This window comes from Sinocyclocheilus grahami, unplaced genomic scaffold (assembly GCF_001515645.1).
Source record: "Sinocyclocheilus grahami isolate Dianchi unplaced genomic scaffold, SAMN03320097.WGS_v1.1 scaffold153.1, whole genome shotgun sequence".
NCBI lineage: Eukaryota > Metazoa > Chordata > Actinopteri > Cypriniformes > Cyprinidae > Sinocyclocheilus > Sinocyclocheilus grahami.
This window is the reverse complement of record NW_015505332.1, coordinates 1,000,665-1,016,172: the sequence shown is the minus strand read 5'-3', so window position 1 is coordinate 1,016,172 and position 15,508 is coordinate 1,000,665. Positions and strand designations below refer to the sequence as shown.

The following is a 15,508-nucleotide window of genomic DNA, read 5'->3' as shown; positions in this document are numbered from 1 at the left end:
AGGAGTCGCGGCAATAGAGGCAGCGCAACTAAAACGACATGTGAATAATCCCGCCCACTCTAAAGCGGTACTGAACTGCAGTGGAAATGCAAACCGAGCCGAGTCCTACCACGCAGTGGAAAAGTGCCATTATAGAACCTTATATTTGTGTTATTTACTAGACCTTTTTTTATTTTGATCTTAATAATCGTGTCCCGGGTTTGCTGACAGATCAGATCTTTATACATTCTCTATGTAGGCTTTTTAGCAGAGGATACGTGATTTGTGAATATATTTTGTGTTTGGTAAAGCAAAACCACGTTTTTTTTCCCACTGTTTGTAAGATGAAGACGACCTGTCAACATCTTCCAACCATCACGTTTCCACCATGTCAGTTTCCAAAAATAACTATAGTGTGTTGATAAAATACTGTATTAGTGCACAGCTCAAGGGCGGATTTTATGTTATTAAGGCCATCTGAGCTCTTGAGTATTCATTTTGAAAAGAGAGTATGTATTAATAGTGGTGATGGTTGAATTTCATGCCATAACTGAATTTGGAGTTCTTAATAGGCCACATTCATTTAGACACAATTAATTGAAACGCCAAGGACCCAGGGCATCGTTTCCATAGAAACCGATTTTCTGCATCACCTCCTCTGTATAAATCCAAGGACAGTGATGGTGACCGCATTCTTCTGTCTTTTTGTCATCGTATCTGTTGCGTTATTATTATGCGTTCACACAGGTCGCACGCTTCAGACATTGTGCGAGTAACATCTCACATTAAAATATGACCTGAAGTATGTTGCGAATTTGAAGACATGGTTGCATTTTCTTAAAGTTACGCAGCTATCATAGCAAAGCGATGCAATGCCATGAACCTGAACAAATAAATCCTAAAAGTATGCACATTCCTTCAAGGAGAGAGGATGTTTTATGCTTACTCTGGTTTTAGCACTTCAGAGGTCCAAATCTGAGGCGTAGAATGGCTCTAAATCAAGAAAATGGACCCGCGCCACTGCGTGCACGAAAAAATAGCGCACATGTTTTGTTTGGTGTAAAGGAACACCGTGGCCTAGATGAAAATGCACTTAGCAAAATCTGCCTGAAAAAGGAACAGTCTGTTCAGCTGTGGATGAGCAAAAACATCCCCGGAGAGACACTGCGACGCTCCAAGTACATTTGCCTGAGGGATGGTCTTATCTGCCAAGACCTCCTGATAGACCATCAGGAGAAGCTTTGTATGGAGACTTTGGCCTTTGGGAGAGAGATGTCCAGTTTGGCTGAAGCTGTGATGTCCTTTTGTGACCATCATATGGTCCTGGTGTAGTTCAGTGGCACATGGTCTCGCTGACAGTGATGCTCAGGTGACCCTCTAAGTTAAATGAGTTGAGCTGATGTAGTCATCAGGCTGTAGTTGAAAAACTATGGCTCTGTTCCGAATCCTAGTGAGCTGCCTTGCTGCTATACTGTTTACACATGCATTTTTGAAATTTTATTTTAAACCAAATCCTATCATTCTTTCTTTTTTTCTTATTTATTTCTTTATGTATGTATGTGGGTCAAAGAAGTTAAGATGTCCGAGGAGTCGCGGCAATAGAGGCAGCGCAACTAAAACGACATGTGAATAATCCCGCCCACTCTAAAGCGGTACTGAACTGCAGTGGAAATGCAAACCGAGCCGAGTCCTACCACGCAGTGGAAAAGTGCCATTATAGAACCTTATATTTGTGTTATTTACTAGACCTTTTTTTATTTTGATCTTAATAATCGTGTCCCGGGTTTGCTGACAGATCAGATCTTTATACATTCTCTATGTAGGCTTTTTAGCAGAGGATACGTGATTTGTGAATATATTTTGAGTTTGGTAAAGCAAAACCACGTTTTTTTTCCCACTGTTTGTAAGATGAAGACGACCTGTCAACATCTTCCAACCATCACGTTTCCACCATGTCAGTTTCCAAAAATAACTATAGTGTGTTGATAAAATACTGTATTAGTGCACAGCTCAAGGGCGTATTTTATGTTATTAAGGCCATCTGAGCTCTTGAGTATTCATTTTGAAAAGAGAGTATGTATTAATAGTGGTGATGGTTGAATTTCATGCCATAACTGAATTTGGAGTTCTTAATAGGCCACATTCATTTAGACACAATTAATTGAAACGCCAAGGACCCAGGGCATCGTTTCCATAGAAACCGATTTTCTGCATCACCTCCTCTGTATAAATCCAAGGACAGTGATGGTGACCGCATTCTTCTGTCTTTTTGTCATCGTATCTGTTGCGTTATTATTATGCGTTCACACAGGTCGCACGCTTCAGACATTGTGCGAGTAACATCTCACATTAAAATATGACCTGAAGTATGTTGCGAATTTGAAGACATGGTTGCATTTTCTTAAAGTTACGCAGCTATCATAGCAAAGCGATGCAATGCCATGAACCTGAACAAATAAATCCTAAAAGTATGCACATTCCTTCAAGGAGAGAGGATGTTTTATGCTTACTCTGGTTTTAGCACTTCAGAGGTCCAAATCTGAGGCGTAGAATGGCTCTAAATCAAGAAAATGGACCCGCGCCACTGCGTGCACGAAAAAATAGCGCACATGTTTTGTTTGGTGTAAAGGAACACCGTGGCCTAGATGAAAATGCACTTAGCAAAATCTGCATGAAAAAGGAACAGTCTGTTCAGCTGTGGATGAGCAAAAACATCCCCGGAGAGACACTGCGACGCTCCAAGTACATTTGCCTGAGGGATGGTCTTATCTGCCAAGACCTCCTGATAGACCATCAGGAGAAGCTTTGTATGGAGACTTTGGCCTTTGGGAGAGAGATGTCCAGTTTGGCTGAAGCTGTGATGTCCTTTTGTGACCATCATATGGTCCTGGTGTAGTTCAGTGGCACATGGTCTCGCTGACAGTGATGCTCAGGTGACCCTCTAAGTTAAATGAGTTGAGCTGATGTAGTCATCAGGCTGTAGTTGAAAAACTATGGCTCTGTTCCGAATCCTAGTGAGCTGCCTTGCTGCTATACTGTTTACACATGCATTTTTGAAATTTTATTTTAAACCAAATCCTATCATTCTTTCTTTTTTTCTTATTTATTTCTTTATGTATGTATGTGGGTCAAAGAAGTTAAGATGTCCGCATCAAAAGAAATTTACAAAAGTGATTTATGACCATAGGAAGCACATGAAATGTAAGTAAAGTGTCTACTTTTAAGGTTTCAATTAAGTTTTTGGAGGATAAAATGTCAAAATTTGGTTGAAATAATGTTCCATTGTCATTCAGTGTAACACAATATTTATGTAAAAATTCAAACAACATGCTTATTCTGATGTGTACATATTAAAATATATCAAAGAATAAGGGAGCATATAAAATTTTATTGTGTTTTAAATGAGTAAAAAAGTCTTACTGACAAATGGGCAAAACCTAGGATAGTGACAAATTTTAAAAATTAAAAAATTACAACTAATTAGTATTTGGGGTGAAAGTAATTAGTCTTTTAATATGTCATACATTGATTTTTGTTGTATGCCTGATATGATTGTTACACTGAATGACATTTTATTGGGTCTCTTCTGTAAATCAGGGAAAAATGTATGATATTTATTTTTGCTCAGATAAACAAAAACAAAATTGCAATTAAATTAAACAGAAAACTTTTCAATTTTTTTTTGAGGGGGGGGGACAACAACAATTTTAAGCAGTATTACACTTATTGTTTTTATGCTTTTTAATATGTCATACATTGATTTTTGTTGTATGCCTGATATGATTGTTACACTGAATGACATTTTATTGGGTCTCTTCTGTAAATCAGGGAAAAATGTATGATATTTATTTTTGCTCAGATAAACAAAAACAAAATTGCAATTAAATTAAACAGAAAACTTTTCAATTTTTTTTTGAGGGGGGGGGGACAACAACAATTTAAAGCAGTATTACACTTATTGTTTTTATGCTTAAACCCTTTTTCGTCTTTGACCCATGTATGTATGTATTTATTTATTTATTATAATTTTTACTTTTCCAAGCAGGTAAGTCCAACATTTCAAGATAGTTATGCTCAAGATTTAGTCCAAAGACTCAGGCATTCAAAGCAAAGCCCATGAGGCTTGTTTTGTTTTATTTTATTTTATTTTAAATTAAACCCTATCATTCTTTCTTTCTTATTTATTTATTTAATTTATTTAATTAATTTTTTTTGCCAAGCAGGTAAGGCCAACATTTCAATATAATTATGGTAGAGATAAAAATTTTTAAACCAATTTTTAATAAAGTGAATTAGTGAATACTAATATTTTAAAAGAACAAGGCCATTATTTCATTCTAGGAGTCATTCAGTGTTAACTCGATGGTGCACATCCATTCACATACAGTATACACTGTTGCTTCTGGAAGTGTGAATGACCATACTTCATAATATCACCTCAGGTACTGCTCTGGACTGACTGCCTGTTCAGAAGGCCTCCTTTATTAATCGCAGAGAGAGTTTTCTAGAGCAGACCAGATTCAAACACACCAAAGTGCCTGAAGCCATCAAGGCATTAGTAATCCTTCAGTAAACAACCTGCACAGTTAGTCAGAATGCTCAATGATCTGTTACAGATAGTGTGTGACTTTTCTTTACACTGCCACAGACCATGTGACCCATTTGTTCCTATGGCCATCTGAAGCCCTGCGGCGGCGTGACACTTCTCTCTGTGAGAATGTGAGAGCCTGCCAACCTCTCCCGTGCGGCGCTGCTGGAGGGAGCTGTCTGCATGAGAAATATAGTGTCTGGCAGCATCCCGTCCAATCAATCAGTCAATGCAACAGTATCACTTTAGAGCCGTGATTAGCTCTCAGACTGTTGTGTTGGGTTGTGATTTTCCCCAGAGACTCGTATCGGTCAGAACCATACACATTTGATTCCACTCTATACTTATTGCTCCACAATGACAACAGCTGACCTCAAACTGAAAACTGACTCTACAAAATTCTATTTTTGGGCTATAGTTTGCTATTGCGACCTTGTAGTAGCTTTGTAGCTTTGTCGATGTAGCTCGTACATGCATTTTGTAATGAATCAAGTCCTAAAACTTTAGTATTTTTGAGGGGCTGTTCTGTGTTTTTTTTTTATTACTATTGAAATAAAGCTGAAATCATAAATATATGATGAGGAACTTGAAAATTAGAAATGTTGGCAACTAATTAACATAAAATGCGAAAATTAAGACAAACTGAAATAAAAAGTAAATTCAATTAAAATAAATTAAATATAAAAACTGAAAATGTAAAACTAACAGCTAATTAAAAATATTAATAAATGCTATAATAGTATGTATCTATTATTAAATAATTTTAACATAAAACAAATTTTTTTTTTTTTCATTAATTAAAAAAAAATAAAAAAACGTAAACAAAACGAGAAATTTTGAATCGGTAAATAACTGAAATAAAATCTAAATACTAAAATTAAAACAAACTGAAATAGAAATAAATTTAAATAGAAATATTTTATAGAAAAGCACATAAAATGACTAAAACTAAAACTGACAGAAAGTAATGCAAAAGTAACGTAATGCATTACTTTCCATAAAAAGTATAACTAAGACAATTAGTTACTATTTTATGGAGTAACGCAGTATTGTAATGCATTACTTTTAAAAGTAACTTTCCCCAGCACACGCTAGACGCTAAATCTTTGACTGTTGCAATTCATATCACAGTTTTACAGCATCTCATACTGTCAGCATCACATTTTTAAGATGCTGTATCACATTAAAAGAAGTGCCATTTTTAAAATGTCTAAGGCCCCGTCCCCACGGAGACATGTTTAGCTACACATACATTTTGTATCGTATAGGCATTTCGTCCACATGGATCCGGCGTTTTGGGAGAGTGAAACCGATATTTTTTGGAAAAAAAATTAAATATCTGAAACCGCCGTCCTTGCGTTTTCATGTGGACAGCGAATCCGTATATTTTCTGAAACGTTGACGTCATCAGCCCACGTCTCGCCAGTCAGACACCGCTACGTCACGTAACAGCAACAAAAACATGAACAAACACTGAACGATTGTCTTTTTATTAACTAACGTTAACACAGATTAATAAATGTATTGTTCCATGTTCGTTTGTATACCGCGGGCAAGGTTTATGCACATAGTCCAAGTCTTCTTCTCCATTTTTAGTGTATCTCTTTGGCAGAATTACAGCGCCACATACTGGTCTGGCACGTATACTACGTTTTGTGGTTTTGTGGTTTCGTGTGGACGCAGATATTTCTTGAGACGAGGGGAAAAAAAAGATTGGATAGGGAAAGCTCTGGCTTCGTGTGGACATGGCCTAAGAGAAGAAGCAGACTTAACAGAAGTCTCCATTTAATCTCATTGCTTTCTTCGAGAAAGAATTGATAGATTTCATATATGATTTATTTGGTGTGATTTCTCAATGTATTGGCAGGGGTTAAATGGGTGCACAGCTCACTGTTGTAGAGAGTGTAGTTATGATCTATACAGATACTACTCTTTCTCATGAAATATATCAGTCCCAAATATTACAGGATCCAAGATTACTAGATTACAGACAGCTTGATGTGGCTTGGCAGAATGGGTTGTTGGACAGGGCTGTATTTTGAAAAGGCTAATTGTAGTAATTGAAGAACGTCTTGTCAGAGCTCATCGATTTGTCGCATGTTTCTGTGGCTGTAATTGCATTGATGATGAAGAAGAGCAGACCTACGGCTACACGTGTATCATTTAGACACATTTATAACCATTAAGATTTCATTAGGATCCTTTGTCCAGGAAGTCATTTGTCTTTTCGCTTCACGGCTCGCTCACAGATGCTAATTTAATCTCTCTTTTTTTTGTCCTGCTGAAAAATAAAATAGACCTGCCTGTGTGGAATATAGAGCAGCATGCATTTCAGTGCTGAGTGAGTGAACTTAACAAATCAAATTCACTAAATGCTTCATGCATGAGATGCTCCTATCAGTTAGGATGAAATAGGTGAACTGCTGCAAGTTTTTAATGCTGTTTTAAGAACAGTTTGTGGGAAGTGTGTGAGTTGTGACTCTTAAATGAGTCACATTGAGCTGCTAGATAGCTCAGGTTCGTTCACAATGATGAGAGAAGCAGCTATACATGTATTTTCAGCATGGACTTTTTTTTATACCTGTGCATACTATGTATTTTAAATGCGGCTTATTCCATAAATATTGCTTTGTTAGCAACATGCTAACGTCAGACTCTTGTGGAGCAAGATTGCTTCCTATGCAGCATACTTGTGACAACCATTGTATAATTAGTTATTTAATTTAAATAATCAATGTAGTAATCTATAAACCACTCCATTTTCTGTTTATTTTCTTGTTTATCATTTTTTTTATTGTCAGTCATATGTGGTAGTTTGATGGCTGATTGTCAGAGTAAGTAGTGTACTGTTTACTGCATACTATGCATACTATTATAAAATCCTTGAAACAAAATACACTTGCTTTAGAAGTAACACTGCAGATACTGATAGATCTTTAAAAACAAGTCAGATGTGATTTCTTTATCTTAAGTGAAGTGAAGTGACATGTGGCCAAGTATGGTGACCCATACTCGGAATTAGTGCTCTGCATTTAACCCATCCAAAGTGCACACACACAGCAGTGAACACACATCCCGGAGGAGTGGTCAGCCATTGTTTTTGCTGCGGCACCCGGGGAGCAGTTGGGGGTTGGGCACCTCGGTCATGGTATTGAAGGTGGGAGAAAGCGCTGTACATTTACTCCCCCCACCTACAATCCCTGCCGGTACGAGACTCAAACCAGCAACCTTTGGGTTACGAGGCAGACTCTCTAACCATTAGGCCACGACTTAACTAGTTGTTGTTGCAAAGCCAAATTTCAAAGGACCGTAAGTTTGCATCATGAGTGTAAGCACTATTGAGAGAACTAGCGACAGTTAGTCCGTTCTATATTTTGTATATTATATATTGTTAGACTACTGAAACGGAACACATAGAACATCAGGCCCATCCCAAAACTTTACTGTGAAAGCATCTTAAGCTGATTGGAGGCCTAAACCCTTTAACCTTTGACCTTATTCTGAGCTGAATCTCCGCTCCCCTTCACCCTCCACTTTCCTAACTCTCTCCTTTCTCTCCTCCATCATCCATCCACCCTCAACTCTTCCCCTCCGCCGCTCCTCCTCCTCTCTTCACGTCTCTCCTCCACGGGCTGCCACTGACAGTGAATTTACGTCCAAAATGAAAAACAGGCAAGTGGGAACGGCGGCCGGGGGCAACATGACCAAGAGCACCAGCGTCGGTGGGGACATGTGCAGTCTGGAGAAGACCGACGGCAGCCAGTCGGACACGGCCGTGAGCCTGGTTGGAACCATTGACAAGAAACGGCGCTCCAGCATCGGCGCCAAGATGGCGGCGGTCGTGGGGTTAGGCCGAAAGAGCCGCAGCGCCTCGCAGCTCAGCCAGACAGGTAGGAGTCCAATAACGTCTGTCCATTTGCTGTTTGTCTCAAACTCAGCGTCTTTTATGTTCCTTTTGTCGTCTGTACAGTATGTTCTTCCCGACCCTTTAATGAACATACTTTTCTTGCATCAGCTCTAACAACCTAACAACTTTTATTTAAGCAGCCTGTTTCTCAAAAGTGTAAATTGGGTCGGAGCAGGACCGAGGACCGCCGAGTAATTGAGACCCTCTATTTCACACCATTCTTTCTTTCTGTTGCCATTGCTTTGAAGTGACAGAAGTGCACCAACTGTTTGCAGCTTTTTATTTCAGTCGAGTGTGCAATTAATGAATATCCAACTGCTTAAAGTTTGAATCATTGTTTTATTTGGGCTAAAGTAACGTGGTATTACCATATGTTTTGGACCTGTACTTTGGTCATGTTTTTGGGCATTTATCATTGCAATACATTGTTATTCTTTGAATACATGAAATATAATCATTTAGTACTATGGGATATGTCAAAATACCATGATATTACTATAGTACATGTTCAAAGACATGGTATTTGTAATACAGTAATATTAATGGGTCTTTTTGTTGATGATGTAAATAAAGTTTGAATATTTTTGTGCTGTGGTAGAGGGTTGTTGCATTATTATTATTTGGCATGTACACAAAGTAACATGGTATTACCATGATGTTTGGACATGTACTGTGGTAATTTCAGGTTTTTGGTCATTTATTGTTGCAATACTATGGAATTCTATGACTACATAAAATATAATCATTCAGTACCATGGTATATGTCCAAAAACATGACATTTGGGAATTTTATCATGGTAATTGCCAAGTTTTTTTTTTTTGATGATGTACATAAAGTTTGAATAATTTTGTGTTGTTTGTAGAGGATTGTTTCGTTATGATTACTTTATTTGAAAAGGCTCGTTGTTGGTGCATGGTTTTTGTTTGGGAGCAGATTTAAGGTGTTCATGTTTTCATTGCTGGTTGAAGCTGGTACTTTTTAGGTTCAAACCCTGGAAGGAGCCATCAATGAAGCATCACTGTTGCGCTCTTGATGATTTTTTTTATTCTCAGGTGTTGCAGTCTGAAGCATATCACACAGCAAACACATCCTCAACCCTTCTAGCACAGCATGCATTTACCCTTACAAAAGTAACTGAATACAATGATGCATTGATATATATATACCATGCTACTGAATTGCATTTATGTGGCACTCCAATATACTTCCAAGAATACCATAGTACTATTGTGGTGCACATCCAAACAATGCTTGAACCATGGCATGTTTTGGTACTTTTTTTGGTATGTTTATTCTCTTTTCACTATATACACTGTTCACACAAAAAGTATCATGGTATTACCTTTTTTTGGGGGAAATGTGCTGTGGAATTACTATGGTATACTTTGAAGTACCTTGATCTACAATGTAAATTCCATGTTGTATGAATATGATCATGCAGTATCATGGTGTATATGAAAATACCATAGTATCACTATAATACATGTATAAAATGTACCACGTTAATACTGTACACTTTTTCTTGTACATTTGCTTTGTAAATACTGTGGTATTCTGTGAAGTACCTTGTACTACCATGCAAACATCATATATTATAAAGCAAATTAATACTTTTATTCATCAGTGATGCATTAAATTGGTTTAAAGTGACATGCTATATTGCTATTACTGCTATTTTGGTAGTACACAGCAGTTCTTAGGCACCATTTCATTTATTTTATAGGTTACTGATTTCTCTTTACAGCATCTCTGCAAAGACTTTGTTTTCTCCCATATTCTGTCTGTCTAGAGTTTCCATGGTTTGCTGTAATTGAGGAGTGTGAGCGTATTTTCCAGTGTGGGCACGTTTACCTCATCTGTCGCAATCAATGAGCGGCTGGTAAAAACACTCTTTTAAAAATGTGGCTCTGTTTATCCAGAGGTCAGTGGATTTCTTTGCCGTCTGTAGCCCACACTCAGCCTCTAATCAGCTCATTGGCCAGAGCTGGCCAGCTGAAGTCTGAATGGTGACGTGCAGGTAGATCACATGCCATAAAGAAATGAACCCAGCCCATCAGACAGCTCGTGCTCAGCCTGCACGTGGCAGGTGGTCGGCAGTGTGTTTGTAATAAGTTGGGCTGGTTGCCAGGGGCCGTAGCACTTTGTCATGTCTCATGGGGGTGTGTTGTGTATTCTGCTTGTCTGTGATGTCTTTGAGCATCCTTCCATTAACACAGTCTCTGCTTGCAAAAAATGAGGAAGAACACAGACCACAGTTGGTCTTTTTTTTTAACTGGAGGAAATTTGGCAACCTAATTTTTCTGTTTTTTTTCTAAAGCTGATGTGTGCTATATTTTTCAATGCTAAAATGCTTTTTTCAAAATCTCTAAAATTAGTAAAAGTCATTATTGTGTTCATTACCATTAGAGCTGTTCTTACTGGCACAGTAAAAACAACGCTTCATGCCCAAAAGGTTACTGACCCCTGGTATATAGTATCCAAATTGTCCATTTAATTCATATGGAAAATCAGAATATTGGAAAAAACCATTTGTGCCTAAATCAGCACTTCCATTTTCTGTGTTCAAGAGAACAAAATTGTCACTTTCAGGGAAATTGGTACAAAATAAAAATGGAAATGAATATTGAATATTTAATCCACTGGGTAAAGTCACTTTAGTTTTTTTTTTCAATGTAATTAATTTATTGTTTGTTTCCCTATGTAGTATTTATAAGTGTTATTAATAGGAATTGGCTTTTATTTTTATATTTTCAGTATTCGTTTAAATCTTAGTGTTAGTAATTTTAGTACTTTTATTTTAGTTTGTTGCAAAGGTAAAATTTGCAATAAAGTTTTTCATCTAATATTGTATTTTATTTTATTTCACTTTTATTTCAATTAATGAAAACTATTTTAATGCTTAGTTAACAATAGAGCAGCATGTGAGATGCTATGTGATTACATTATTCTGATTTTTTTATTAAATGTAATTTATTTCTTGTTCAGTGGCAATGGTTGACAGATTTTTTTTTTTTTATTAATGTTAATAATAGCTTAGCTTTTATTTTTTATTTAATTTTTTTATTTTAATTTTAGTAATTTTGTAATGCACTTTTGTCATTTTTATTAGTTTTAGTTTTTTTAGAATTTCTTTTTAGCACAATTTTATTTATTTTCAATTTAGTTTTAGCCAAAACAACAATTAGTTTTTAAGCTGAAGTTTTTCATTATATATATATATATATATATATATATATATATATATATATATATATATATATATATATATATATACACATTTTTTAAATTTTATTCATATCTTGTTTGCATCTATAATTTTTTATGCAATGTGATATAATTTATACAACAGCTATACACCTGATATCTAACAAATGCTAGAGACAAAACAGACCAAGACAGATTTTCTTCCGTTTTGGAAAAAAATTAGAATCAAAGTCGACACTGAGAATTCCAACCGAACATGTGAGAAATGGATGTTCATTGTTGAGGTCCGGTGTGCTGTTTTATTTGGTGCTTTAGAGAGCCTCCTGTTCAGTGTCACACTCAATACAGCGGCACGCTTTCACCGACTACAGGAAATCAGGTCTGGCTGAGATCTGCAGCTCTGAACAACAACACCGGCTCACGAGATGTGAATCATAGAGCATATCAATTTTTCAGGCAGAGCGCGCGTGCAGGTGTTTGAAATCCCTGGCCTGTTTCTCAAAGCCGAGTCCGACTCTCCGACTGCTTCCTGCTCCACTTTGTTGTGCTTAATTCAGAAAGCCTGACAGCATCCTAGAGAGGGCATACTGCACAGATACATGCTTTAAAAAGAGGTTATTCTAGGCCTTCACTGGATAAAAAAAAAATGGTTTTGTGTGTTTGAAATGCGGTTGCACACACAGAACAGCTGAAGATCTCTTGAGACTGTTGTCTTCTATGTCTAGTTCACTTCTTTTTCACTATGAAGATTTATTTCATGGTGCATGCAGATTTAGACACACTGTAGAAAATGCATGTGTGCACTATTTTTGCTACTGGCATTTAATAATGCAATCATGTTTGCAGGGTATTTATTTATTTTTTTATTTTTTGAGGGGGCACCAGGGTCAGTAATTGTTACTTGATACCCAAGGCTGTTTGGAAAAAATCCAATGCTTATATTCAGAAATAGTGCAGTAAATTGATCATTACTCTTTCTTTGAACTTTCTGTTCATCAAAGAATCCTTAGAAATCCTGTAAATAATCCTGTATCACTTTTACACAAAAATACTAAGCAGCTCAACTGTTTTTAACATTGATAATAATAATAAGAAATGTTTCTTGAGCAGCAAATCACCATATTAGAATGATTTCTGAAGGAGCATGTGATACTGAAGACTGAAATTCAGCTTTGCCATAACATAAATAAATTACATTTAAAAATATATTCAAATAGCAAACAGTTATTTTAAATTGTAATAATATTTCACAATAATTCAGCTTTTAATGTATTTTTGATCAAATAAATACAGCTTCTGTGAGCACAAGACTCAAAACTTACTGACCCCAAACATTTGAATGGCAGTCTATATATAAATTATTGTTGTCTAACAGTCCAGTTAAAATGTCTCAAAATCCATAGAACAGTCAATGTTGATTTAATGTTGAGCTTGTCTGTGTGCAAGAATGGGCAAGAATGTGCAAGAATGGTGCTGTGCAGTGACATTCACATTAGTTATAGGTGTTTTGCGTCATACTAGCTGTTCCTGTTTTAGTGTATTTTAGTGTATCAGCATCCATGTCCATTTAGTATTTACATGGAATATTTTTCAGGTTACATTATTGTATCTCAGCACTGTGAGTGTCCATGGGAGACCACTGGAGTCCTGCGGACCTCTCTAATTAATCTTTGATGACAAGTTCTGCAGGAGAGAGCTTCATGGAGCTGAAGCCTCACGGTTTTATTCATGACCATGCTGAATTATCGCTCTGATTTATGGTGCCCGATTGTTCCTCTCGGTGTTTAGGAGGCCTGAATTCTCTTGTAATTATACCCAGCGCGCCATGGAGAATCATCTCACATCTAACCTCTGCTGATCTTCCCCTGCCTTCCAGATCTGTGTCAGCAAAGAGGCCAGAGCTGCAAGTGCAGATGAAAACACCTGATGTTCGGTGCTCTCTGCGGATTTTTAAATGCTCATCCTGGCAAAACACAATGCACAAGACTGTTTTTGCTCAGATACGGCTCTTTTATGGCTCATGAGGTCTTAGGGCTGCGTGATAATAGTTCAACTGAAAATAGATGATGATTATTGTCGTTTTTGATTTCTTCAGAATTCTTGCACTTTCACATAAGCACAAATCAAAAATGTCAACTTGCACGGTTTATTTTACCTCATTTGGTTTCCTCATGCTTTACATGAAATCTGGTACAAGAATAAGATTCATTCAAAAGAAAAAAAAATTCTAGTATTCCAAATTATGTGCATTTGTCTATTAAAACAACAGCGTAAAACAGTGCAATCATTCATGTTAATGAACTGAGAGACAGACTGACTGTATTACGATTTTATTTGAGCAAAGAATTGCAGTGGAGATTGCAAAACTCCAAATTATATGATTGCAGGTGTTTTCAGATCATCATTGCTCTTTTCTCAGTGTAGAAAGAGCGTGTGCATATGGTTGCCAGATTAAGAAAAAAACATACATTTAAGAGAAGTTCTGACTGGGAGAATTAAACATCTTTACATCTGGCAACCACATGCATGAACGCTTGTGGAGGCTTGTTATCAATGCAAGATAATGCAAATGTCAAATGAAAAAAAGGAGTAGTTTTCAGGATAAATAACCAGCAGGCAAATATAGCAGATGATTATGCTTAATGAGTCGAGAGCAGCATAAATTGTGATCACAATTAGAATACGATTAATCATGCAGCCCTAGTTCTTAGGTATGTTTCATTTAAGTAATTCAAGTTTGTTTCTATATAACATTATTGTGTATTGATCAACTCCGATTATTTGGTCTTGTGAGATTTTTGTTAAATTTGAGCAGCAGATTTTTTTTTTTTTTTAATTTCAATTTTGACCCATTGCTGCTTAGAAGAAACAGTTGAGATATTGAGGGTCTCTCATTTTTCTTTCCTGTGGGAAGATACTAAAGATGTCACGTCCACAGCTGATGGAGCATCTCTCTCTTTCTCTCTTTCTCTCTTTCTCTCTTTCTGTCTGTCTCTCTCTCTCTCTCTCTCTGCGGTGTTATAATAGATTTTAAAAAATCCCACAGGCTCCTAATGCATCCTGGGAAAGTTGAAACCGCTGGTGTGCCCAGCAGTGTAATCGATGTAATCTCATCCGTGTGCCCTCAGCGTTCAGTCCTGGAGCCATTTGAGCTTCCGCGATTCTCATGGAGGGCTCATATGCTACAGTAGCTATACCCATCCAAGTATGTTTCCCGGAAAAGGACGTTTTTTTCACTCTAGGTGCCATTGAGGCTAGCGCACACTACAGAATCTCTTTTTATGTTTTTAAGTATACTGCACTCTTATTGCATACTGTATTGCTTATTCACTCTTAAAAATAAAGGTTGTTTATTGGAATTGATGGTTCCATGAAGAACCTTTAACATCCAATGCACAAAAGGTTCTTCATGGAACCAATAAAGAACTTTTATATTTAAGAACCTTTCATTTTTAACAGTTCTTTTAAGAACTGTTCACTGAAAGGTTCTTTGCGGAACCAAAAATGGTTCTTCTATTGCATCGCTACAAGAGCAGAAGGGACATCAGAAGTAGATGCCATACAGTCGGCATGGGCAGATGGCGGGTAATGCGGCATCGCAGGGGACGGACCCGTCTTGGCGGCCTGCTTGTTTAACTGATCCAGATTAGGAGCAGATACACACTGCTCTACTTCCCATGAATACAGTACGCTTTGGTGTCACATTTTTTGAAAGCTTTGGTAACTTTAGAGGCACATTTTTGTTAAAGTGCCCCTATTATGCCATTTTTACGGTTCCTAATACTGTTTTGGGAGTCTCCTACAATAGGATTACATGCATGCAAGGTCA

The 15,508-nt window shown here is 37.0% G+C and overlaps 1 protein-coding gene across 1 annotated transcript in view; it reads left to right on the top strand.

Annotated features, from left to right (window-relative positions):
• LOC107592505 (regulating synaptic membrane exocytosis protein 2-like) overlaps window positions 1-15,508 on the top strand; it is a 167,598-nt gene that overhangs the window by 136,399 nt on the left and 15,691 nt on the right. Inside the window, exons 18-20 of the mRNA XM_016282038.1 lie at window positions 1,312-1,348; window positions 2,609-2,836; window positions 8,073-8,457. Coding sequence (XP_016137524.1) covers window positions 1,312-1,348; window positions 2,609-2,836; window positions 8,073-8,457 — 650 coding nt within the window. The remainder of the gene's footprint in view (window positions 1-1,311; window positions 1,349-2,608; window positions 2,837-8,072; window positions 8,458-15,508) is intronic.